Below are 24,597 nucleotides of genomic sequence, written 5' to 3'. Positions count from 1 at the left end.
ATGTGGAGTAATACTGGGCATTAATCGTGCTCCCTTTGTCCAGAAAATCCACATGGATAACGCCCTTCATGTCCCAGAAGACACTTGCCATGATCTTTCCAGCGGACGGCTGCGTTTTGCTGTTCTTGGGCGGTGGAGAACCTTTATGCCGCCACTCCATGCTGCGTCTTTTGGTCTCTGGGGTTGAATTGTGCAACCATGTTTCATCACACGTGATGATGGATTGCAACAATTCATCACCTTCTGCTCGAAACCGATTCAGAAGCTGTTCACAGACCGTCCTGCGTGTCCACTTCTGATCGAATGTCAGCTGGCGGGGAACCCACCTTGCACAGATTTTGCGGAAGCGTAAGTGGTCGTGAATGATTGTCTCAACACTCCCGACACTGATATTCACCTCGGCAGCAATATCCCGCACTGTTACTCGCCGGTTCTCAAGAATCATTTGCTCAACACGTGCGATATTCACTGTTGTGACTGCAGTCGGGCGAATGTGTCCATGCGCTTCATTTGTCACGAGCTCCCGTTCTTCGCGAAACTGCTCACACCATTCGTACACTCTTGTCCGCGACATCGTTTGTTCACCATACTGCGCTTGCAATCGTCTGAAAATCTCAGCTGGTTTCACTTTCTCCTTCACGAGAAATTTGATTACACACCGCTGCTCCACAGCCACAGACACACTGTTTGCCGCCATGTTCGCTGCAACTGCTGCGCATGCGCGAAATACGTCATGCCGGGCGCTAGTTACTCGCGAAGGAATACGTTACGTCACCCGCACGTTTCATCATGATCTGGCTATTCATCGATTTTTTACGTACGAAAATCCCGGTCAACCTTGAACGACCCTTAGTATATATAAAAATGGATGTGCTATGTGCCTAAGTTTCTTCCAGCATAACTCTCGAACACCAGGAGCGATTTCAACCAAACTTGGAACACGTAACACTTGCAATCTCGAAAGAAATACTGTGGGGGTAAGACACCCCTGGCATACCAATGGGTGTGGTGGGGTGACATGTAAAAATGATCGAAAACGACAGATATTAATGTGCAATCCATAGTTTTCGAGGTCGCTAAGATTAATAGTGACACTCCCAATGCCGTTCAACTCCAATACACACCTGGCACCCCTAGGGGTGAGGGTGGGAAGGGGGTGACATCTACAAATAATAAAAAAACGACCGTTATTAGTGTGGAATACATAGTTTTCGGGGTCGCTAAGATGAATAGTGACACTCCCAATGCCGTTTAACTTCAAGACACCTTTGAGACATCTAGGGGTTGGGGTGGGAAGGCGTGACATGTAAAAATAATCGGAAATGATCGATATTAGTGTCAAATCCATACTTTTTGGGGTCGCTATGATGCATAGTGAAACTCCCAATGCCGTTCAACTTCAACACACCCTTGAGACACCTAGGGGTGGGGGTGGGAAGGGGTGACATGTAAAAATAATCGAAAATGATCGATATTATTGTGAAATCCATACTTTTGGGGGTCGCTATGATGCATAGTGATACTCCCAATGCCGCTCAACTTCGACACACCCTTGAGACACCTAGGGGTGGGGTGGGAAGAGTGACATGTAAACATAATCGAAAACGACCGATATTAATGTGGAATCCATCGTTTTCGGGGTCGCCAGGATGAATACTGACACTCTCAATGCCGTTTAACTCCAAGAAACGTCTGGCACCCCTAGGGGTGAAGATGGGAAAGATTGACATATAAAATTACCGATATATTAGTGGAATGCATAGTTTTCGGGGTAGCCTAGATGAATAGTGACACTCCCAATGCCGATCAACTTCAAGACACGCCTGGTACTCCTAGAATTGGGGGTTGGAAAGGGGGTGACATGTAAAAGAAATCGAAAACGGACGATATTAGTGTGGAATCCATAGTTTTGGATCGCTAAGATGAATAGTGACACTGTCAATGCCGTTCAAGTTCAAGACACCCTTGAGACATCTAGAGGTAGGAGTGGGAAGGGGTGACATGTAAAAATAATCGAAAACGACCAATATTAGTGTGGAGTCCATCGTTTTCGGGATCGCTAAGATGAATAGTGACACTCCCAATGCCGTTTAACTCCAAGACACCCCTGGCACCCCTAGGGGTGGGGGTGGGAAGGGTGACATGTAAAAATAATAAAAAACAACCGTTATTAGTGTGGAATACATAGTTTTCGGGGTCGCTAAGATGAATAGTGACACTCCCAATGCCGTTCAACTTCAAGACACCCTTGAGACACCTAGGGGTTGGGGTGAAAAGGGATGACGTAAAAATAATCGAAAACGACCGATATTAGTGTGGAATCCATAGATTTCAGGGTCGCTAATATGAATAGTGACACTCCCAATGCCGTTCAACTCCAAGACACCCCTGGCACTCCTAAGGGGGGATGGGAAGAGGGTGACATGTAAAAATAATAAAAATCGAACGATATTAGTGTGAAATCCATAGTTTTCGGGGTCGCTAAGATGAAAAGTTACACTCCCAATGCCGTTCAATTCCAAGACACCCCTGGCACTCCTAAGGGGGGGAAGGGGTGACATGTAAAAATAATAAAAAACGAACGATATTAGTGTGAAATCCATAGTTTTCAGGGTCGCTAAGATGAAAAGTGACACTCCAAATGCCGTTGAACTTCAACACGCCCTTGTGACACATAGGGGTTGGGGTTGGGAAGGGGATGACATGTAAAAATAATAAAAAACGACAGTTATTAGTGTGAAATCCATAGTTTTCGTGGTCGCTTAGATGAATAGTGACACTGCCAAAGCTGTTCAACTCCATGTTCCTTTTACACTATAGTTAGAATTCATTATTTTCCTGTCTAATTTAAGATTGGCATAAATAAATACCCGGGGAACGCCTGGTAATCAGAAAGTTAAAATATAAAAGTAGAATATATGACAAGTTTCAAAAGCAAATTGAAATTAGTTAATAAGGAATATTATAGCGTCAGTGAGTATTTAGATTGTAAATTATAGAAATTTTGTAATTACATTTTTATCTGTGCTATACTGAACCCTCCAAATACCAATGTATATGGTTTATATGGAGTAATAAAAATTCATAGAGAGTGAACAAGACTCGCTCTTCTTACGGAAAACATTAGTCAAAACGCTCTCATCATTTTAAAATCGGCACATTCGGTGCCGAACTTTTAAAACGATGTTACAGACACGGCACAATGGAAATTCTGAGTAAACGAATGTCCCTCCTTACCCATGGTTTGCATAAATTCTCAAGTATTATCCCAGACAGGATGCGACATGGTTGTAAGTTCGCGAACAAGCCCTACCTGCAAATGCTGCGCCGTTTCCGTGGCCCTCTCCTCGATGTTCCATTGGATCTGGACAGCCATGTTCTGGAGGTGGTCGGAAAACTCCTTGTCCAGCGTCTGCAAGAAGCGGCAGCAGGAGAGGTTGAGCTGGGAGAGCAGGTCGTGGGGGAGGGGGCACGTGCCCCCTTGCACCTTCGTGGCTCTGCACATGTTGGTCATGCACTGCTGGCAAGATATTAAAAGGGGCAATAGTGTGAATTGTAATTATGGTTATTTAACGACAGAACGAACGGACATAGCGACAAACCATCCGATGACGGAGATAAGGACACAGCAGACTCAGCATTGCGGAAGCGCCTCCCTCCCATTTCGTGCGAAATTACTATACTCTATCCCATAGCAAGGCCGCGCATACCGGCAGGGAAGGGGAGGAATCATGTGGGCGGAGCGAAGCTGTACACGCTGCTGTGGTGGATGGTAACTGCAGTCGCTTTCCCCCTCCACACAATCCCATTCCCTCTCACGTGTTTATTGGTGGAGCCGTCTCGCGTCAGTACTTGCACAGAGACTTGTTTTGGTTCGCTCGTTCCAGAGATTCCCAATATAGAGTAGGTGAGCATACCTGACTACAAGGGTTGGATAAAAAGTAATGGCAACACTGCTGTCCCGTGAAAGGGGTGAGTCACAGCGCCACAAGCGTTTCGTGGCTGATAAAGGAATGTCAGACGAGGAAGTATAGTGAGTGGGAGCGATTGTATGTTATTCAGTCAAAAACAGCAGTGCTCTGAAGCAGAGGACGAGACTGCAAGCGCCCTAACAAATTGTTTAGGCAAGAAGAACAACGTCTCTCAGGCAGACGGTCAACGCAACCTACTTCTGCAAGGGGCCAGACGGTCGTGCCATCTGCACGTTATGCGGCGGAGAGGAGACGAGGGCTCACATCCTACACGAGTGTGTTTGGTCGCCACCCCTCAGACAACGCAAATGGGTGGACAGTGCAAGGGACAGCATTGAGCAGACCATCCAGGCTATATGTAGGGAGGAGAGGAGTGGTATAACGAATGTAAATATCAAAGCCCTGGGCTCCTATTTTCATGCAGTTTGGAGGGAGCGCAGGAAACTGCTGCAAGGAGTCAGTGAAAGTGAAGGGTACGGAACAGCAGGGGCTCAAGCATAGGTGAAGAGTGTAATGTAGTGTTGTGAAAATGAACAATCTCAAATGCAAGAAGAGGACCACATTGCTATTTATATATGTACATAGTATGTAATTATTTTCCAAATGTTTCTGTTTATAAATGTTTCTGAATGTATGATAAATGGGGTGTATGTTTAAGGTCGGGGTGTTTATGTAACAATATTGTAAGATACGCACAGCCGAAGGGCTCGTATCAATATCATTAAATATCAATATCAATATCAATACCTTCTTGCAACACCACCTTCGTCTCGCATTAAGAAGGAAGCGACGGCATGGTGTCCCATCATCCTGCTTGACATTGCAAGGTGTCACACTGCGAACAATGTGACGGCGCTCCTGCATAACTGGTAGTGGGAGGTACTGGAACATCCGCCGTATTCACCGGTATGAGACCGTGTGATTACGACCGTTTTGTCAAAATGAAGGAACCACTGGGCGGGAAGCACTACGACACGCGCGAAGCCATCATACGTGCTATAGGGCGGTCACTGCGGAACATCGACAGAGATGGACGCGCTGACGGTGTACGACGCCTTCCATACGTGTGACAGAAGGTCGTAGAGATGGGGGGCGATTACTTTGAAGGAATGTAACACGTGCTCCTCTGCCAATACAGTCAAGTACCAATTATACCAGTGTTGCCATTACTTTTTATCCAATCCTTGTATAATAGGCTGTAAACCTTCTCTGAAGCATAGGGTACTGTATGTCGGAAGGAACCTAAATGTGAACGTCTTTTTCACGTAGCACACCCCAGTAAATACTATTTGTGGAGGCCATCGAGGCTTTGGAGTCTGGACTTACAGCCACAGTCAGTATCATGCTCCGTGTGACCGTGTGTTAGTCTGTTTTGTCCTTACATATGCTGTGTCCCTTTTACAACCTCAGATTTTGATCTAGCGATTAGGCATGTACCTAGAAATATATTTCGGAGAGGGTCCGAACCAATGTCTCAGAAATAATAATAAGTTAATTGAATTATAATTAAAATGTTAAATAATGTATTAAATTCATAATTGTATTGTTATTATTGCATCAATAGGCAAAAGGACGGTATAAGAATTGAGATATAACAGCATTAATTATAATTATTTATATATAGATATATATATTAATTATCTAGCGTATATGTATTCTATATCATCAAAATTTGTATAAAACAAAGCAAGGATATTAATATCAAATAGACAAAGAATTGGATACTTCTTGAGTAACAAAAAAAGAATGTTAGATCCAGTTTACGAAAAATACCTGATTAATATTTTGTGCACATTATCATAAGTTGTAGCATGCATAAATCTTCTTTGACGCTGTGCTTCAAAGCCATATGCTCCCAATATAATTCTTGCCTTGCAAATAAGTTCAAAGAAATCGATTATACAACAAATGCTAAACAAGTACATTTTCATTATTTAATTTATATACTTACTAATTCTTTCTGGGGGATCCGGACCCCTGGACCCTTCACCTGAATACGCCATTGCTAGCGATGGATATTTTTCCCTCAGTATCAGGTGCTGATTTTGGTAAAGGGCTTGGCTCCTTGTAATGTGACGAGTGTAAATAATCTAATCGCTCGTGATTGCTAAGGTAAAGGTAAAGTTATCATGTGCTCCCTGCACTGTGGAGGTAGAGCTTCACACATTCAAGATATCTCTCTTCATGATTGAACCGGGTTAAATTATAACGGTACGTGAGAATGACAACGTGTTTCAAATTTGAAATGTACGGTGTTAATGAAAAAAAACTGTTGCTTCAGATATTCGATCATCTCGTGTACTACACGTATGTATTTCGCCAAGGATATGACAAAAATATTAATACAATTGTTAAAACGATTGTATTAATATTAATCACATTATTGATATTATTACAGTAATATTTATGGCGACATCCATGCCTTATAATATTTGGGCAAATTAATTGTGCTTACCGCCTGCATTTTCTTTAACTCGGGGTTTGAAATTCGTGGAAATCTGAAATTTTCGGTATCTAGGAAACTAAATTGAGAATGTAATTGTTGACTTCCAATGCTACAGTGTTTTTCCTCTCCAGGCACGAAGGAGGGACGGTTGTTCAAGAATAACACCATTGACATATTTTCTATGAACCTAACCTATATATATATATATATATATATATATATATATATATATATATATATTACAGAAATATATGTAATTGTATTCACTATGTATCCTTCATATGGGCTCTGTAATTAGGTATGTACCTGTTGAGTTCGATAAATAAATAAATAAATGACTAGGGCCAAGTTGTTTATGTAGTTACATATTTTTCTTTGTATGTAGCCAAGCAAAAACTACAGATGTTGACAAATTACAATGCTAGGAATGATATATGTGAATTTCATGTTACATATTTGTACATATTGAGGCTGATTATGGATGTATTTAGGGGATCCTGGCGGTCTGGAACCCCTGAAAGAGTTACCAAGTACAAAAATTAAATAATGAAAATATGCGTTGTTTAACATTTGTTGTATACCAGAGGGTTATTTATTTCAAATTATTTGAAGGCAGTAAATATATATAGTTTTATAATTGTTTTATTTAACATTAATTTCATGTGTGTGTGTGTCAAATAGAAGCTTACGTAGTACAATGATTCCTGCCACGTCCCGGAGAGGGTGACTGACACCAGTCCGGTTTAGGCCAGGGTGAAGCATGAGATACTCAGGGCAACTAAAACTGAATGATAACTTATTTAAAGAAAAAACGAAAGGAAACAACTTGTTTAACCTACCACGGAAGGTACAATTCTTAATTTTTCAGGCTACATTCAATTTATATACATGATTGCATCTGAAGCTGTCTATTTGTTTATTTATCACATATATATTTCTTGTAAGTATATGGGAATGTATCTACTGGAAGGCTTCTTCTTCTTCGCTATGGAGATGTGAAGGGTTTCTTCTTCTTCTTCTTGACATCTGGTTATCGATAGGTGAAGACTACTTCCTCTTTATATATATTTCTTCATATTGGAAATCCACAGGCTTCTTCTTCTATGGACTAATGGGCTCCTATTAGGCTTCTCTATTGTCTAATAGACTTCTTCTTCTATGTAATAATGAACTTCTATTGGGCTTTTTCTTCTATTGGCTAATAGACTTCTTCTTCTATGTACTAATGAACTTCTATTATGCTTTTTCTTCTATTGGCTAATAGACATCTTCTTCTATGTACTAATGAACTTCTATTAGCTTCTTCTTCTATGTACGAATGGGCTTCTATTAGACTTCTTCTTCTATTGGCTAATCGGCTTCTTCTTCTATGTACTAATGAACTTCTATTAGGCTTTTTCTTCTGTTGGCTAATATACTTCTTCTTCCATATACTAATGAGCTTTTATTAGGCTTTTTGTTCTAAATATGTGTGTATATATATATTCTTTCGTACATGAGATTCCACAGGCTTCTTCTTCTATGGACTCATAGGCTTTTTCATATATATACTTATTCTTCTAATGGATATATTTCTTATTTACAAACTTCTATATACAAATTCCTTCATCTATCCAACTTTGCCAGCCTCTTCTTCTTGCCGGTGACGTTCATCTCGAGGATCTCTGAGATTGCTTCTACAGGCATCCTGATAGATATCCTTCTGTGCAATTGGCAAATCAATTCGTGTAAGATTATAACTGCACTCCTTTTCCTTTATCTCGTGGAAAAGGCCCAAAGGATACTTCATCTGAACTGGTGGTTGGATAATGTCACCACCTTCCTTTTTATTTTTCCCAGGATCGATTCTCGTGTCTTCTTGCCTGCTCTCTTTCCTCTCTTTTTTTGGCATTTGCCTCGAATGTAATATAATAGTAATTCGGGTCGCTGCCTTGCTGCGCCACCGCCTAATACAAGCAGAGAAAGGGGTTAATCAAGGGGCGCCGCCAGTCCCGCGCTCGACCTTGATCCGGGTCTGCAATATATGCGACTACACGGAAGTGCTTGGGGGCTGCCACAGAGTTTGCGCCACACCGGGGAAACAACCAAAATGTTTAGCAGAAAAACTCGTTCCTACTAGAAAGATAGAGATCAAGGAATATAGAGATTAGGTAAAGCCATCCGAAGATTGCCGATCTTGCACGAACGCGTGACGTCACCGGAGAAGCAGTGAGCTCGGCTGAAGCAGACGGCCCCTAGCATTTATATGGGAGATTCAGAGAGCGAAAGTATATTATTACTTTTAGGAGGGGGAAAATAATAATTGTCATCCTCCAAGATGGTATTGAGGCATCTTTTTAATGATTAGTAACATAATTGAAAACGCGCTACTTTTAAAAGGGGGCAAAGTACATGTGAAAAAATGTATTTTGAAAATCCATATTCCTGAAACTTTCTGACCGATGCGCTACAAAGAAAGTTGCGTGTTCTCCTTTGGAATTTCGTCATTTTACAAATCGTAATATAATTTTAACAAAAACGTGGCATGCTAAAGAAGAATTAAAGAGTTTTAAAAAAGAATTGATTAATAGACTTAGTTTATTTTACTTCGCTTATCTGTCACATATGGCTAATCGCAAAGATGAGGATGCATGATGATATGATGAAATTGAAGAAAGGAAAGTAGACCCATGCCCGGGCGGGGATTCGAACCTGGGGGCACTTGGCATCGTAAAGCGTTGTGCTAACCACTTCGCCACGGAGGTCAGCATTACAAGGAAATAAACAGAAATTGGCACTATGTTTTAATATGCGAGACGTTGAGATGAAAATTATTAATATATCTGAAATATCGGGAGTTGACCTTGCAGTCTCTAAATGTACTTTTAGGGTTACGCAAAACCTTTACTCAAAATTGCTAGTGTAAATTTATAAGCTATTAAAATTTAAAACTTATTCTTGTTCGAAAAGAGAAACTACGTATTTCATGAGGCCAAGAGAGTATTTGGAGGGGAAGCTGGCTTGGGAAGGCTATAGCCCCGGATCTCGATCTGTAAAGGGGCTTCCAGTGGGAAAACATTCCTATGAAATAGTCCAGAAGAAGGGACGAATTTTTTTTTTTTAAATGGCTCAAGAATACAAAGATATAAGTGGATATTTGACAAGCTTAGTCTAAAACTTACAACTGAAGTCGTACATGTATGTGTGTGTGGGGGGGGGGGGGGGCTACGTGAGGTAACACAGTGGAATATGATTCACAATACTAAAATTAAAATAAATATGTGGGAACAATAGAAATCAAAATATGTTGTAGCTAGTGACACCTTTATAGTAAAGATGGAGGGGTAAATCATATTTTTCCGGGGCAATCATTTTTATTATTCCGTTACATACGACACAAAAATGCATATTTTGGCTAAAAGAGCATTCATTCATTCATTTATTTTGTCGTTTTACTGGGGGCAGATAAGAGAGAGAGAGAGAGAGAGAGAGAGAGAGAAATTGTCGAACGAGAATTGGGGGGCGTTCGTGCCCCCCCCCCCCCCGTAGTGTGGTCACTGCCTATGGCTATACTGGGGAAGAATGCACCAATTAATACGCTGTTAAATAAAACAGATACTTTTAAAACTTTTAATCAAATTATTTGTGAACTATGATTTAAATTTAGAGAGAGCACATACCTGTTTAATTTAATTTGGATGAGTTAACTTCTGAAGCCTGCCATTTCCGAGCCTTCTTCCGGTGTAACTATACTGCCCTTTGAGCCGTAGCTGCTGCGTTCAGGTGGCGGAACGAGCAGAATACTAATTAAAACAAATATGTGACAAATATATATAAAAAAACAACGTGTTGAAGCTATTGACGGCGCCAAAGAAAAGACAGAAGAAGAAGAACGTGGAGAGTGCAGTGATATTTTACGGGAAGTAGCAGGCACGTATCCAGGAAATCCTTTCGGCGCGGCGGCTGAACACCATTTTTAAAGGGGTATCACAATTGTATGTTCAAGGCCAGTGGTGGCAATTGGGTTCCAAAATGTGTGTGTGTGGGGGGGGGGGGGGGTGGACAAGGAGACAAGCATTAAGAGGCCATAGTGTGATAGTGTGGAGGCAAAAGAATGGGGAGCAACTATCTCCTAAATCGTCGCCACTGTTTAAGGCTGTCATTTTAATCAGAACGTGAAATCGGGACATTTTCTACCACTCAACTCCTCTGTTTCCGTGCATTAATATTGTGTGCCGGAACCATCTCAGTATGTGTGTTTGTCCATTTCTTCTCATCAGGCATCAAAACATCTATGTATACCAGAAGTGTTTTTACGAAGGTGTTACACATGCACGGGATGGACAATCCACTCGACAACACAAGATTCAAACTGTGTGCTGGGAACTGGAATCAGACAGTTCACGAATACTTCTCTCTCATTCGAGCCTGAACACCACTAATGTATCTTGTCCTTCCATGTTTGCAGCTCTTATAAAAGCCGAAACCCACCAAATTGTTCATATTCAGGCCTAAGCATTCGCAAGTGTCCAAAATTGTCTGTTGAGTGTGTGTCGAACCCAGTAGCCTTAAACAAAAGTATTTTTTTATGCCATGAAATTCTCGGGCTGCGTACACAAAATTTGGTCCTGGCACAACCAAATCATCACTCAAAACTTTGATTTTCAGTTGATCTGTGCAGCTTATTTCTTTTTTAATAAATCGCTCAAATGCCCAGCCCGATACTGCCGAAATATTCACTTTAGAGAGAGAGACCTTCGATCTCTTCGTCTTTCGACCCGAACTACTCGTAGCACTACTCGAAGTTCCGCTGTCGTCAATGTCTTTAGCTTTGGGACCGAACTGGAACTAGTGGTAGACTTCGTTACTTTACGGTATTTAGTCCATTTCATTTTCGAATCACTAGATCTTATAAAGCAACCAATGGACACTGACTGATCACTAATCGACTGTATGAATTGTCACACTTACCTCTGAAGTCTCCACCTATTCTGTTGTACAGATCAACCGGGAAATTGAAGCCGCGTATTAATATCCTCATTATATTCTAGAACGTTTCGCAGATAAAACGATTCGTAAATATTGCCAATAGTTCGACTCCTTCTCTTTTTAAAGAACGTTCCCTCTCGCGCTTTCCAGAGATTAAAAAATTACAATGAATCCGAATCGCCCTACCTGCGGCGCTACCTCTGTTGTGCACCTTCTAAATGCTGACAAGTCTCTTCTACATAGTGTTCAAGTTCGCTACGACAACACCGAAAGCGTAACAAAAGTTTACGTGCAATATTATCAACAACACGGTTATAGAACATTCTCCGTCTTGCCTTGATAAGTATTTCTCTCCTAAAATTATCGTCACATTATACAAGAAGACAAAAACCTAATTTTATCTAGTGTAAAATGAAAAGTTTCCTGGTGGGGGGAGTCCACGAGTTACGATCCCCACCTTGGATACGCGCTATAAACAATAACAGGGTCCGTAGAACATTCTCCGTCTTGCCCCGATAATTATTTATCTCCTTAAATTATCGTCACATTATTGAAGAAGACAAAAACCTAATTTTATCTCGTGTAAACTGAAAAATTTCCTGGGGGAGGGGGCTCGAGACACCTGATTCCCACCTTGGATACGAGCTGTTACCAATAACAGGGTTATAGAATATTCTCCTTGTTTCCTCGATAATTATTTCTCTCCTTAAATTAACGTCACATTATTTTATTTGACACGACAAGAAACAGAAAATCTCATTTTATCTAGTGTAAACCGAAAACTTTCGGGGGGGCTTGAGCCCCCTAAGCTCCCCTCTTGGATACGTGCCTGGGAAGCAGTCACGTTTATTACACCCTTACATTTACATACAATTTATAAAGTTCTGCTTTTAGATCTCGCACAATGCCTTTTTCACAAAAATGGGCAATCTCGCATTTTTTTATATCAATCAAGATGTGATATTTTAGATTTCTTCCGTTAGTTTTCTGATAATAGTTTTCACAGCTTTCCATAGCATTTAGGCATGATTTCAGGTGACAAGAACAAAATAATCTTATTTCAAAACATAGAGCAAAAAGAAATCCAACGCGCTTAAGTTAAAACTCCCTTACATTGGAAGCCTGGAGATAACAAAACAGGGGTTCCTTCGTAACACGACTTCTTGAAAACCATTTTACACATTTGAATCAACTTTGTGATAAATTGATTAGAAAGGATGAATCTTAACAGTAAAAGTTGTAACTTTTCCCTTGCTACTATATTTTAGAAGATATTCGTTGTCAAATTTCTCAATATTTGCATAAGGAACCAGCATTTTCCGTGCCGAGTGTTTCGATGATGACGTAATGCATCCACGGACAACTGCGCATACGATCTGCGCCGCCGAACGAGCACCCCCTGGATAGAGATATAAAATCGTAATCACTTTCTGACTTCATTAATCTCTGTAATAATAGCAATACAACATGAATTTCATATTTATTAATTAGAATTATTTTAATTTACTACCATTATTATATATTTTTTATTTTAAATGTTTATATTATTATTATTATTTCTGAGACACTTGGTTTGGACCCCCCCCCCCGAACATTTCCTGTTTACATTAGATATTTTTACATAAAATGCGTTATTTATGCCATATTTCTGGTTTCATTGAGTAAGCAGCTACAATTGTGGGACAAAAATTTAAACAAATTGTCGCACTAAATGTACATTTTATTATTCGCCGTTTTGTTCATTCAATGAAAATACTTTTTCTACATGTAAATGCATCTCTCGTGGTGAAATATATCTGACAAAACTGTCTAATCAACTCGACTCTAAACTGTTTTCATTCACGTTATCAATTTGTCACATTATAATTTTTACAATGCTATTTACATTAAAATTTCATTATTTCAATGTAACATTTTTTACTGCCAGTACTAACATAAAAACAGTTCAGAAATCAGATATTATACTTTATATTAGATGTTTTATTATAGTTCGTTATTTTTACATATTTCAGCATAGTTAGTAATTATTAGTTACATATTTGTTTACATATTTCAGCTATTTTTCTACATATTTATGTACATATATCGAATATTTTGGTTACATAAAAATCCATTGTCTTGTTAATCAACAAGTGATCAAAGTGATCTGCAACTGGATGCAGAGTTGCCAGAAAGAAAGGCGTTAACATAACGAAAGAATATCCAGCAGTTGAAAAAATCGTCCTGTATTTCATATCCTTCACCACTTAATATAGGTGTAGAGCATGTGAGGAGTACGTTACGGGGTAATGTGTCCGCAGGATCTGGTACCATCTTAACGTAATTTTCTTTGATGAAAATTATCGTTAAGTATCGTTAACTTTAAAAAAAAATCCTTATTACTTGCAAAGAAGAACCTCCGCGATGATGCAATGGTAGCGTCGTTGCTTTGTAATCAAGGGGTGCCGGGTTCGATACCCTGTGGAGGTACATAGTGGTTCGAATCCCACTTTAAACTATAGGTCCAGTTCCGATTAGCCTTACTATGCATAAAGTGGACTTAAAACATCAAATCAATCAATTATTACGTGCAAAGCAATCGCACACTTTTTGATTTGACTTGTTACTGATTGCCTCGTAATTTTAAAGTAAAAAGTAAAGTAAAGTAAAGTGTTCCCCTGTACTTTGCACCATGCCATGAAGGCGTATAGGGGATGTGGGGTTAGGGCCTCACACTTTCTTGATCTCGGCCGAGCTGGGGGTGATGTGATCAGCACCACGCACTGCACTTGGCCACGTTTATCCCCCCCCCCCCCCCGCCCGAGTTGCCTCCAGGTACCCACTTTATCATTGGTTAAAAATAATTCAGTACATTATACTATGTGTCTGAGGAACAGTCATTATCTATTTACTCTGAGTACATATTCATTAACAAGCGCATGGATGCATCAGGGGTGGAAACTAGTCAAGTTGTCAACAAGTGGTCAAAATTACTGATTTAACTGACCAAAATAACACAAAAAAACCTGACCAAATACCGATGTATTTATTAACATCATATCACTAAATCGTCATCCTAAAAGTTAAACTGGGAATTAATTTGTTATAAATTATTTTCAGACTATACCATCCCCACAGCCAGCCATGAGATATTTGTTTTGATAAAACAATGTTTTCATTATAGTACAAAATTATGTAAGGCAATAAAAGAATCCTATTTTTTAAAAAGAAGTGTGTAGCAGATACTGAAATGCAAATGCGCAATTTTACTTACACTTACGTATGCTGAAATAAATTTCCTATTATAGTCTACCATTTTTTTGTCTCTTTTTTTTTTGTTCTCAGTACTTAAAACAAAAACTCTAAGTCCTCTTTTTTTTACACGTCAAAAAATTACACGAACATTTATATTATACAAATTACAGCATTTGCAAACAATATACTCAATATTATTTAGATGTTGCAAACATGTTAGAAATATGCAAACCAACTTCGTGTTTCGAAAGTTCCGGGTACGAGTCTCGGCATGAGCATGAGTGTTTCTTCATGAATTTCATATAATCATCATTCTTCCTTGCGGTCGTGATTAGCCTAATGAGACAGGAAACCGACGTAACATAAAGAGGTAGGCATGCAATGGCTAAATGGTAACTCGACCAACGAAGATAATACTAGAGCGACATTATGCTCTGACGCCATGTAATATTTGCTTTTCCGTGAAAATAAAGATTTTACGAGGATTTTTCTTGCTTTTTGATTCTGCTCTTTACGTCCTACGCTGTTTGCATACGCGAGAATTTTTATTTTTCGAGCACCAGAAGATGAAAAAATTATCTTTCGTAAGTATTTTAAGTCTTATCATTCACCTTGTTGGTGTAGTAATCCCACTAAATCATTTTGATTGTCGTAAAGGTACATACTTGCGCTGTTCTTGAGCACACAAGCAGATATGGTTCAAGTTTAGCGTTTAGGGTGGGGGGATAGAGACCTTGAGTGCGCAAACGGATGTTTGCTGGAGAAATTTATAGATGTTTCTGCGAAATATTCTTGCCGTCTCTTTTATTGCATTTTTTTTACTACTTTTCTTGTGACCTGCAAATAACATTATCGCCATATATAAGTGCGTCGGTGGCGGGAGGCCTTTGCTGCACTACGAAGATGACTTCTATAGGAGTGTGTCTGCTTCTCGTTTTCGCTATCTGCGGGGCACAGGTGAGGGTGATTTTGTTTTAAGGTTTCCCTTCGCTTTGGCCATGTCTCAGTGACATGCCAATACTTGATAATTGGGGCCTTCATTCTCTTCTGCTAGTGTTTCTAACTAATATTATAAACAACCAAAGTGGCACATTTTCTCTTCGCCCATAAAATTGCTATTTCCAAACTCAAGTACAGTGCATTCCAAGTAACCAAAAGTGGTTGGCCCAACATTGGGCCAACCATACTCAAAATGGTTGGCTAAGCATAAGAACATACCCTTTGGCAACGGTAATATTGGCTGTAGTTCCAATGTTGGCCCAACGTGTGGTTTTTACATTGGGCCAACTTACTGAAAACTAAAGTATAGATAGGTTTGTGTTCTGATATATATATATATATATGTATATACAATTTATTGTGAGGCCAAATATAAACTCTAGTACAAATTATTTGTGTAAAATTAATGAAATATATACAGCACTTCCTCATTCCTATGGTATCATTGCTCTCAAGGTACCTTCACGTGGTAGCACAAAAAAACTTTCTAAAGTTTACTTAGTTTTGCACTTTTCATGGAATATAGTTTGCACATAACATTCTTTATTTTATACATATGAAGCACACTTCACAAGAATACCTGTAACCATGTTCTTGTTCTCCTACAGCTAAACAGACAAACAATAAGCAATTCCCAGCACAGAGATATCTTTCATCCATGGCGGCTGACAAAGGACACATGAGTGACTACAAGTTAAAAATAGCTTCTACTTTCATTAACAAAATATTATATTTCCAGTATGTATGACCGAAATATTCGAACAGAAACATTGTTACATGTCACTTATTATACACTATAGAATTTGCGGCATACTCTTGAAAGTTGTCTTAATATGAGAAGTAGTTTCTATAACTGATTTTGACTCATTTTTCCATGGTTGGGCAAACATTGGCAACAACCGTTGGCCCAACTTAAGATCAACTTGAATTTGCTTACCTTTCCCACGTAAAAACTGCAGTTGGTCCAACGGTTGTGGTTACTTGGGGTGGCCTGTATCATGACCTCGTAGCAAACCACGGTACCCCTTGTTAGAACAACATTTTATCCACAATTCGTCACTGATCTTAGGAAATGTCAAAGGTACATCTTTTCTTTTCAGTATTATTCTCCTTTGCCTTCGTTTTCCACTCTTGACTCAATCAGCACTCGTGCAGAGTTTTTGTTTTATCACCAAGCATAAAATGTTCAGTGGTGGCGTGTATTATGTAACTTCATAGAGTGTATGGTAACAGAGAGATTCCAAGTGTAGTTTTTGGTGTTGTCATAGTGTGGCGTTTCAGACCCCAATATCAACTAAAAGCGTAAATACACCTTGATTTTGTGTCACATGTTTCGTAATATATCTCCACACAACAGATTATCTTAAAATGTTTAAGGATCAAACTCTTCATGCAAAATGCCTTTGGGGTCTACTCTTGCCCCTCTATCTGTCATTTACAGGATTGCAATTTGTTTCTAGTGATACCTCTATGCAAAATAGATAATCCCAGTTTTCACTTCGTTTCAAATTCTTTACATTCCTATCTTTCTCTCTCTCTCTCTCTCTCTGTGCCATTTCTCCCATCTCTTTCTTTCCCTCTGGAAGAGAGAGGGGAAGAGAAGTACTGAGTGAGAGAGAGAGAGAGAGAGAGAGAGAGAGAGAGAGAGAGAGAGAGAGAGAGAGGGGTGGAAGAAAGACAGGAAAAGAGAGAAAGGGAGGTAGAAAATGATAGAGATAGGAGAGATGCTCTCTTTCTCTCCCTCCTTCACACTCTCGTCTCTTCTGAGGGAAACAGAGAGAGGGGGAGAAGGAGACGAGAAAGAGAGAGAAAGAGGAAAAAGGAGACTAGAGAGAGAGAGTGAGGGAGAGGGAGGGAGAGGGAGGAAGAGATAGAGGGAGGGAATAAAATATTTAGTGAAATTGTGTTTCGAGAGAAAGTGAGTGAAAGAGAGAGAGAGAGAGAGAGAGGTGAGAGAAAAGGAAAGGAAAGACATACTCTCTCTCTCTTTCTCTAGAGAGAGAGAGAGAGAGAGAGAGAAAGCGGCGGGAGAGACGGGAGAAGGGGAGAGAGAGAGAAGAGAGAGAGGAAGAGGGCAGAGAGAGAAGAGAGAGAGGAAGAAAGAGAAAGATGGAGTTAAAGATCCTTCCCCCAGCCAACATCCCAAATCATAATATTTCATGGTATTAGAGGATGTTCTAAAAGTTGGTTTTCCCTTACATGTAATTGAGGCATTGTTACAGATTTTGTGTTTCAGGAGTTTCAACAACAGGCGGTCCAATCCGTAAGGAATGACATTGGTTCCGCCAACGTTGCTTTGCGGAATGCCTTGTTGCAAGTGAGGCAGAATGTTAGAGACTCGTCCGAACCAATAGATGCGCTGGACCGCGTTCTCGATGCACTACAACGAGGACTCCTCTCGGCAGACAGAGCCCTCGAAGCAATCCACAACTCATTTCTCGGTCGAGGGATCGAAAAGGCCGACCTCTTCTTCGACAACTTACGGGATCAAGTGAGCCAGCGGCCCATCCTGCAGGAGGCGATACGGACCGTGTGGAACTGGATGAGAAACTCCCGGACGCCTCTCAGCGTGATTCCAAACCTCGTGGATCTCATTCACAGTCTTGCTCAGCTGTACGACGGATCCAAAGAAGTCATCCAGCAAGCGAACAGCACCTTGAACAAGCTCAGAGGGTCCTCGCTGGAAGAAATGAAGCAGCTGAACAGCGACGTTGAACTGGCAATGGGTAATCTCAAGCAAGGAGTAGAAGAGGTGACCAGCGAGGTCAAGGAAACTGTCGCCGAGATAGCGGAACAAGCAAAGATGAACAGGAATTTGAGCGTGGAAGTGAGACAGAACTTGCTGAACACCGTGAGGGACATATTCCAGAATTCAGATCGATTACAGGATGATTTTAGAGCTCTGAACGAGAGTATTAGAAATAGAAATGAATACTTTAGAACCTCCTTACAAGACACGGTCGAACAAGTACGAATAATCATCGATCTTGTAGGAGATGTTGTTGAGCAGTTGGCAAGTGATGGCTCAGATATACAGGAAGACTTGATGGCTGTGTATGAGCTGGTTAAGAACCAGAGTCAGAATGCAGTAGCAGCCGTGCAAACCGTAACAAGTGCTCTGGAAAACGGACGCAGGGCTGTCATGAATATAATTCGAGGAATAGGAAGCTTAGCAATTGGCAAGAGAAGCGTGCCACCTGAAGCATTCAACCAAGGTCTACTATCTTTCACCAAACAGAACAACACATTCTTAAACTCATTAAGGAATGGTCCGATTAACATTGACGACACTTCGGGCATTGTAAAGATAGAGCAACACATGATCCCACATGTAGAGAGAGTGCAGAGGGTTGTGTTGAACTTAGATGAATCTCTAGGCCGTAGGGTTCAGTCTCTTGGTCGTGTACTAGATGTTCTGCAACAAATCAGAAATCGTGACGACAACATTCTCAATTCATTTCAAGTTCACAAACAAAGCGTGAGGGAGCTTCTATCTAAACTTGATTCCCAGACAAATGGTAGTGTAGGAGAGTCTGTGACCAAGGGCTTGGATACCATTTCCAATACCTTAGCAAATCTTCCGCAACAGCTCCTCACAGAAGCAATTGAAAATCTTCAGTCTGATGTTTCTGATATCCAGAACACTGTTGATGACTTGCAAACAGTTGCTAGGACTAATTTGCAGGATACAATTTCTGATGTGGTTTCTAGGTTACACGAAGTCATCAATAACGTCAGGAACGGTAGGCAGGATCTCAGGGGACGTGTTCGTTCATTCTTTCAAAGAATTCGGTGCAGCTTTCTCTTCAGAGCCTTTTTTTGCTAGTTCTCTGCATTAACCCTACAGAGCTTACGTGGAAAATCAAGAATACTAAAGCTAAGGCGTAGTCATTTTGACGTCCTTACGCTTTTGCTTTGTAGGAAGAGTTTTATTGGTAATTAAAATGGGCTAATAACATCATTTGTTTCTGATAGTATTAGTAACAGACAAGAAAGTTTTGACATGATTTAGCGTTCATAGTTACATTTTAAACAGCTATTTGTTTGGTATTCTACACATATTGCTTTTGAAACAATGGCTGAATAACATTTTTGTCATACTCCTTTTCTTTCATGGTTATCATAGGTTATTCGGAAGTTTGATAGATGGATGCTGTGACATGAGCTGTCTAAAGCAGCAAAACTACAATTTTTAATTCTATTTTGCACAACACAATTTGACGAAGCCTTAACTTTCTAGGGTTAAAATTGTGCTGCAAAGGTACAATAAAGCTTGATGTAATATTCTGCTCTTATGTACATTTCAAAATATTAAATAGGCTGCTATCTTAGTACATAATTTACTGGTGTTGATAGTAATGGATGTAGTATGCCTGACTTCAGATAAGGGAAAACATAAAACTCAACATCCGTTTGGAATTTTTAAAAATGTATATTGAAGTAAATGCTTTTCAATCCTTTCTTCCACCAACAAAGTGTTCTATTTTCAACAATGGTTGTAGTCCTGCACATAGCACAAGTCTAGACACAAGAATGTCTGAAGTTCCTTCCCAGGTATTCCTGCAAATGGCTTCTCGTGTCAAGTAATTGAGATCCGTTCTCTTATCATTCCTTATATGTGGTCTTCCTTCTTCTTTACTTTCTTCTCTATTCTTCCTTCTTCTTTCCTCCTCCTTCCTTCTTATCCTTTCCACTCTTTCTATCATATTCTTCCGTTCTTTGTTAATCTTAAGTCCTCAATTCCAGTTCATTATGTCTTCTCCTTTCTTTATTCTTTGGCCTCCTTCTCCCTCCCTATCCACTTAGCCACGTCCCACTTTATATCATGTCCCATTTCTCTTGTGTGCTTTTTGCTGTCTCTCTTCAGCCTCATATGTTGCTTCAACCTGTCTATCAGTATGGTTGAAAACAAAATTTTACTCAATGTTAAAACCCTTTGAAAACAAAATTTTGAACCTCTTGACAGGTCAGTTATCAGGTTCTTTGATGCCTCAAAACGTAAAACAAACTTCTAAAGGTTCCTGATCATTTTAAAAATAATTTACATACATTTAACAATTTAAAGGATCTAAAAGTCATAAGTAAGCATTAAATTATATTAAAAATATATGCCCGGTGATAATTATCTATTTGAGTGGTTAATCACTCAAACATAAAAGTTCAATCATAAAAGTATAAAAGTTCAAATAAAAATTTTAAATTAAATTAAACTCTTTAATAGTTTCGCAGAGCTGCTTCTTGATAAACTTGTATTCAGTACATGTCCCATCTAATGATGCAGGTATATGCATGATGCTTGTAAAATTGGTTCATTTCTGAGTCACATTTCATGCTCAGATAGGCTAATCAGGGGGAGGGGAGGAGAACAAAGCTAAAAAGTAAATGGAATTCATGAAATGCGATATCACAGGGTGTCTACCAAGATAACATATCCAAAATTCTTGACTTTTTCATGACTTTTTCTTGAACTTTGCTTTACTTTTTCTTAACATTTATCGGCCCCTACTTAGGTATAGTTGGAAATTTAGAAAACATAAATTTTTATTTGATGAAAAACCCCTACTTCAAGGTCGGTTAAGATGAAAACTGAAAATACTATACTTTAACAAGAGATTTAGATTTGCTTTAACTATTAATGCATGTAAAAATTAATGCTTCAGACTTCATCCTGGATGGAGAATGGCCACATTACTTTAATATTTTTACAAAACTTCATGCATAAAAGAATGTAATTCTTAAGAAACAAAGTGAACAAATATTAACCAGAACTCAATACAATTTTAAACTTCCAATATTCAATTTTATCAAATCACAGTACAGGTATACAACAATGTAAATTCACTACAGTGTAAAATAATAGCAAAAATTATTGACCACTAGCATAATTTCTTGACTTTTTTTACTTTCATAACTGGTAGACACTCTGTATCAGCAGAAACTGAACATGGGATTCGTTTCATACTTGTATACAGATAATTTGAGTTTTATTATTTGATTTTAAACAAGCAATATGCACAATAAGTAAACACTGGTAAAGGATTAGGTTCCCCTACTAAACCTCAACCACTCGGTATGACAGCCATAAAATGCAAACACTGTTTAAGAATATTAATATCAAAATTAAAAGTTTTAAATTTCAATGTTCATTGGGAATCTTTGTCAGCTTCTGTCACCGACTTTTATATTGCAGGAAGCTCAAGACTCATCAGTTGCTAATCCAACGAGTGACCTTGATCAATTCAACATTGTCCTGAAGAATGCCCACCTGGCTGGTACTGCAGCAACATTTCATTCAACTGATGTGAATACTAATGTACTCAGTTTACAGAGGGGACTAGCCATACGAGACAAAATTCTTGGTATCGTTCAAAATTCCCGAGTTGGACAAGCCATTTCAAGGGTCGACGATTTCTTCGATGGCCTTCTTAGTCGGGTGACCTTGTTTCCGCGTCTTAGACAAGCACTGGAATCTGTCCGTAATCAAATCACAAACTCCTTAACTCCATTTGACATACTCCCAAGCATTGGGGAACTCATAGCCAGCATTGGAAACTTGTATGAAGCTACCAGAGAAGTGTTAAACCGGGAAACTGGCATCAGGGCAACTGTGGGTGAAGAGGTGGAGAATCTGAGAGAGGATGTGAAGCAAACGGTTGCCAACTTGCGGCTGGAATTGCAGAATGTACTACAAGAAGTTAGGAACACACTCAAAGTAATGGAGGAGGAGGTGAAAGAAAGCATCACAGTGAGTTTGGAAGTGAGGCAGAACATTCTCAACATCATCAGAGATATTTTCACGGAAATAAACCGTGTGGACGAAGACTTTAATGCACTGGTAGATAGCATTCAGGACACAGTGACGCAGATCAAGAGTTCTGTTGAAGCGCTGGGAATCAAAGCATTCAATGTGAGCAGCCGGGTAACTGACCTCCTACAGCAGCTGATGGAGGACACTGTGGTTATTCACGGTGATCTGTTAAGAATTTACGAGGTGATTATGAATCCAGCCAAAGCACTTCAGAGGATATCGGAAGCTATACAAGAGGGACTTCAGGCTATTAGAGACATTGTAAGTGGTATTGGTTCGATAGGAATTGGTAAGAGAAGTGTAGCAGACAATCTTCAAACAATACTCTTTGGAGGGAACGTAGATGCAGATGATTCTATTGATGTTGTAGAACTGCTCGAAGAAAACATGGCTCCCTCTATAGAGAGGGTGCACAATGTTGTACTTCAACTGAACACAACTCTAGAACATGAAACCGAATCACTTGCACAAGTCCTAGATAATTTACATGTTCAAGATGAGAAACCCCGGGCTGCTTTGAGTAAGTTACAAAACAGCGAAGAAAGCCTACGTCACTGGTTGAGACAACTTTACGTTCCAACAAACGGAACCATCAAGGCTTCCTTAATCAACGACCTAGATGGCATCTTAACAACTCTTGAGAACAATGCTTCAAAGTCCCGACTTGTACAACTTATTGAATCCATTCAGAATCGTATTAATGATAGAATCACACAACTTCAAAATGCCTTCAACAACATAAGAAGTGAAATTGAAAATGTTTTAACAAACCTGGAATCGATACTTGGCAATCTGCAGCTTCGAGAAAAAACTCCCAGGGAAAAGATACGGGATAAAATCCAGAATATTTTTGGTCGAGGCAAGAAATAGAGAGTAGGCCAGTCGTTACAATTTTATATTGCACGCCATTATTTTTTGCCCCCATTTTCACCTTTGATCTTTCCTGATAATTTTGTATGAAGCTTTATATTCATTGCAGAATATGATTGGAAGTTCAAAAATTTTCTTATATAAACTATCCACTCACTGCAATTTATCAAAACCTCTTACAAGTGTGCAGGGGCTAATCAGTAAATAGAATAAAATTCTTAATATATTAGAATTTTTGCAAGTGTTCACGTTAGTGCACTCATGTTAATAAAATCAGAATAAAAGGCATATCTGAACAGTCAAATATAATCAAAATTTTGATCTTACAAACAAGGATCCAATGAATCATACTCCAGTTGCTACCTCAATATATTTAAAAGATGATTTGAGATAAATTTGAATATACCCTTTGAAAATAGTCTGGAAAGAAATGAAGAATCCTTCTTCCTGGACAAGATCAGGAACTTACAACCATTCATCCCCACTTCTTACAAAACAGAAGGGAAAAGCTTAGGGTCATGTTGTCAGCATTAACATGTGTGACTCTGAAGGAAACAATCAGAACATTTTGTGCATCTCTACAAGAATTCACAGCATCGGCATCTAAAGTCGAGAACAGTTAGTTCAGCCTTTGACACAATTGTGGGAAAGATAGTGTATTTTATCCTGCTCTGAACTATACAATTCCTGCCTCGTTCTTCAAGCAGGCAAAGTTGAAAAGATGTATTAAATTTCACACTTACGAATAAACGAAAACTCTATTCAGTTTGACAACTAAACTATATTAAACAAGAGTATTGTTGCAGTAAATAAATACAAGCAAGCTAAGATAAATATTGAATTATTAAAAATTAACAATAGTTGAGTTGTAACCCAATTAGCCAAATACCAGTATTGAAATTTTCAACATTGTTGATTATCCAGAGAAGATACGCACATAATTGATAAATAATTGTATGTGTTCCTTATTCTTTCACAGTATTATACTATACATTAAAATTATCATTAAATCTAATTTAATTGAAAAATGTTAGTGTGTTGTCTGAAAAATAATACTTTGGTGAGAAGGAAGGACATATAAGAACAGGTTTTTCACACATTAAAATGATATACTACTAAATTACCTCAGTTTTCAGTATTAGAGGAAATTTTCGTTTACAGATAAGTTTTCTCCTTATCTGTGTACTACATAAATTACCAAATTTTACCTCAGTATTATACATTTTATTTTTATGAAACATGTTATTTCTCTTTTCCACTATGTAAAAAAGAACATTTTTGTTGAATAGTTACATGTTAAC

At 39.1% G+C, this 24,597-nt stretch overlaps 2 protein-coding genes across 4 annotated transcripts in view; one reads left to right on the top strand and one right to left on the bottom strand.

Annotated features, from left to right (window-relative positions):
- The window catches only part of LOC146002001 (uncharacterized), a 43,127-nt gene extending 36,652 nt beyond the window's left edge, over window positions 1–6,475 (bottom strand). For 2 of the 3 annotated variants that reach the window (XM_083139705.1, XM_083139703.1), the window contains exons 1-2: window positions 6,427–6,458; window positions 3,314–3,520 (exon numbers count right to left, since the gene is read on the bottom strand). In XM_083139705.1, coding sequence (XP_082995831.1) covers window positions 3,314–3,520; window positions 6,427–6,435 — 216 coding nt within the window. In that variant the 5' untranslated portion in view covers window positions 6,436–6,458. Of the gene's footprint in view, window positions 1–3,313; window positions 3,521–6,426 lie in introns of all 3 variants that reach the window. The other variant, XM_083139704.1, reaches the window with a different exon arrangement.
- A 9,027-nt stretch (window positions 6,476–15,502) lies between these two features.
- On the top strand, window positions 15,503–19,446 carry LOC146002530 (uncharacterized). Its single transcript, XM_083140444.1, has 2 exons — window positions 15,503–15,576; window positions 17,855–19,446. The coding sequence occupies exons 1-2, from the start codon at window positions 15,523–15,525 to the stop codon at window positions 19,442–19,444; spliced, it is 1,644 nt and encodes a 547-aa protein (XP_082996570.1). The 5' UTR covers window positions 15,503–15,522; the 3' UTR covers window positions 19,445–19,446.
- Window positions 19,447–24,597: the final 5,151 nt, after the last annotated feature.

This window comes from Lepisma saccharinum, chromosome 18, assembly GCF_977018435.1.
Source record: "Lepisma saccharinum chromosome 18, izLepSacc3.1, whole genome shotgun sequence".
Taxonomy (NCBI): Eukaryota; Metazoa; Arthropoda; class Insecta; order Zygentoma; family Lepismatidae; genus Lepisma; species Lepisma saccharinum.
This window is presented reverse-complemented; position numbering and strand designations above follow the sequence as displayed.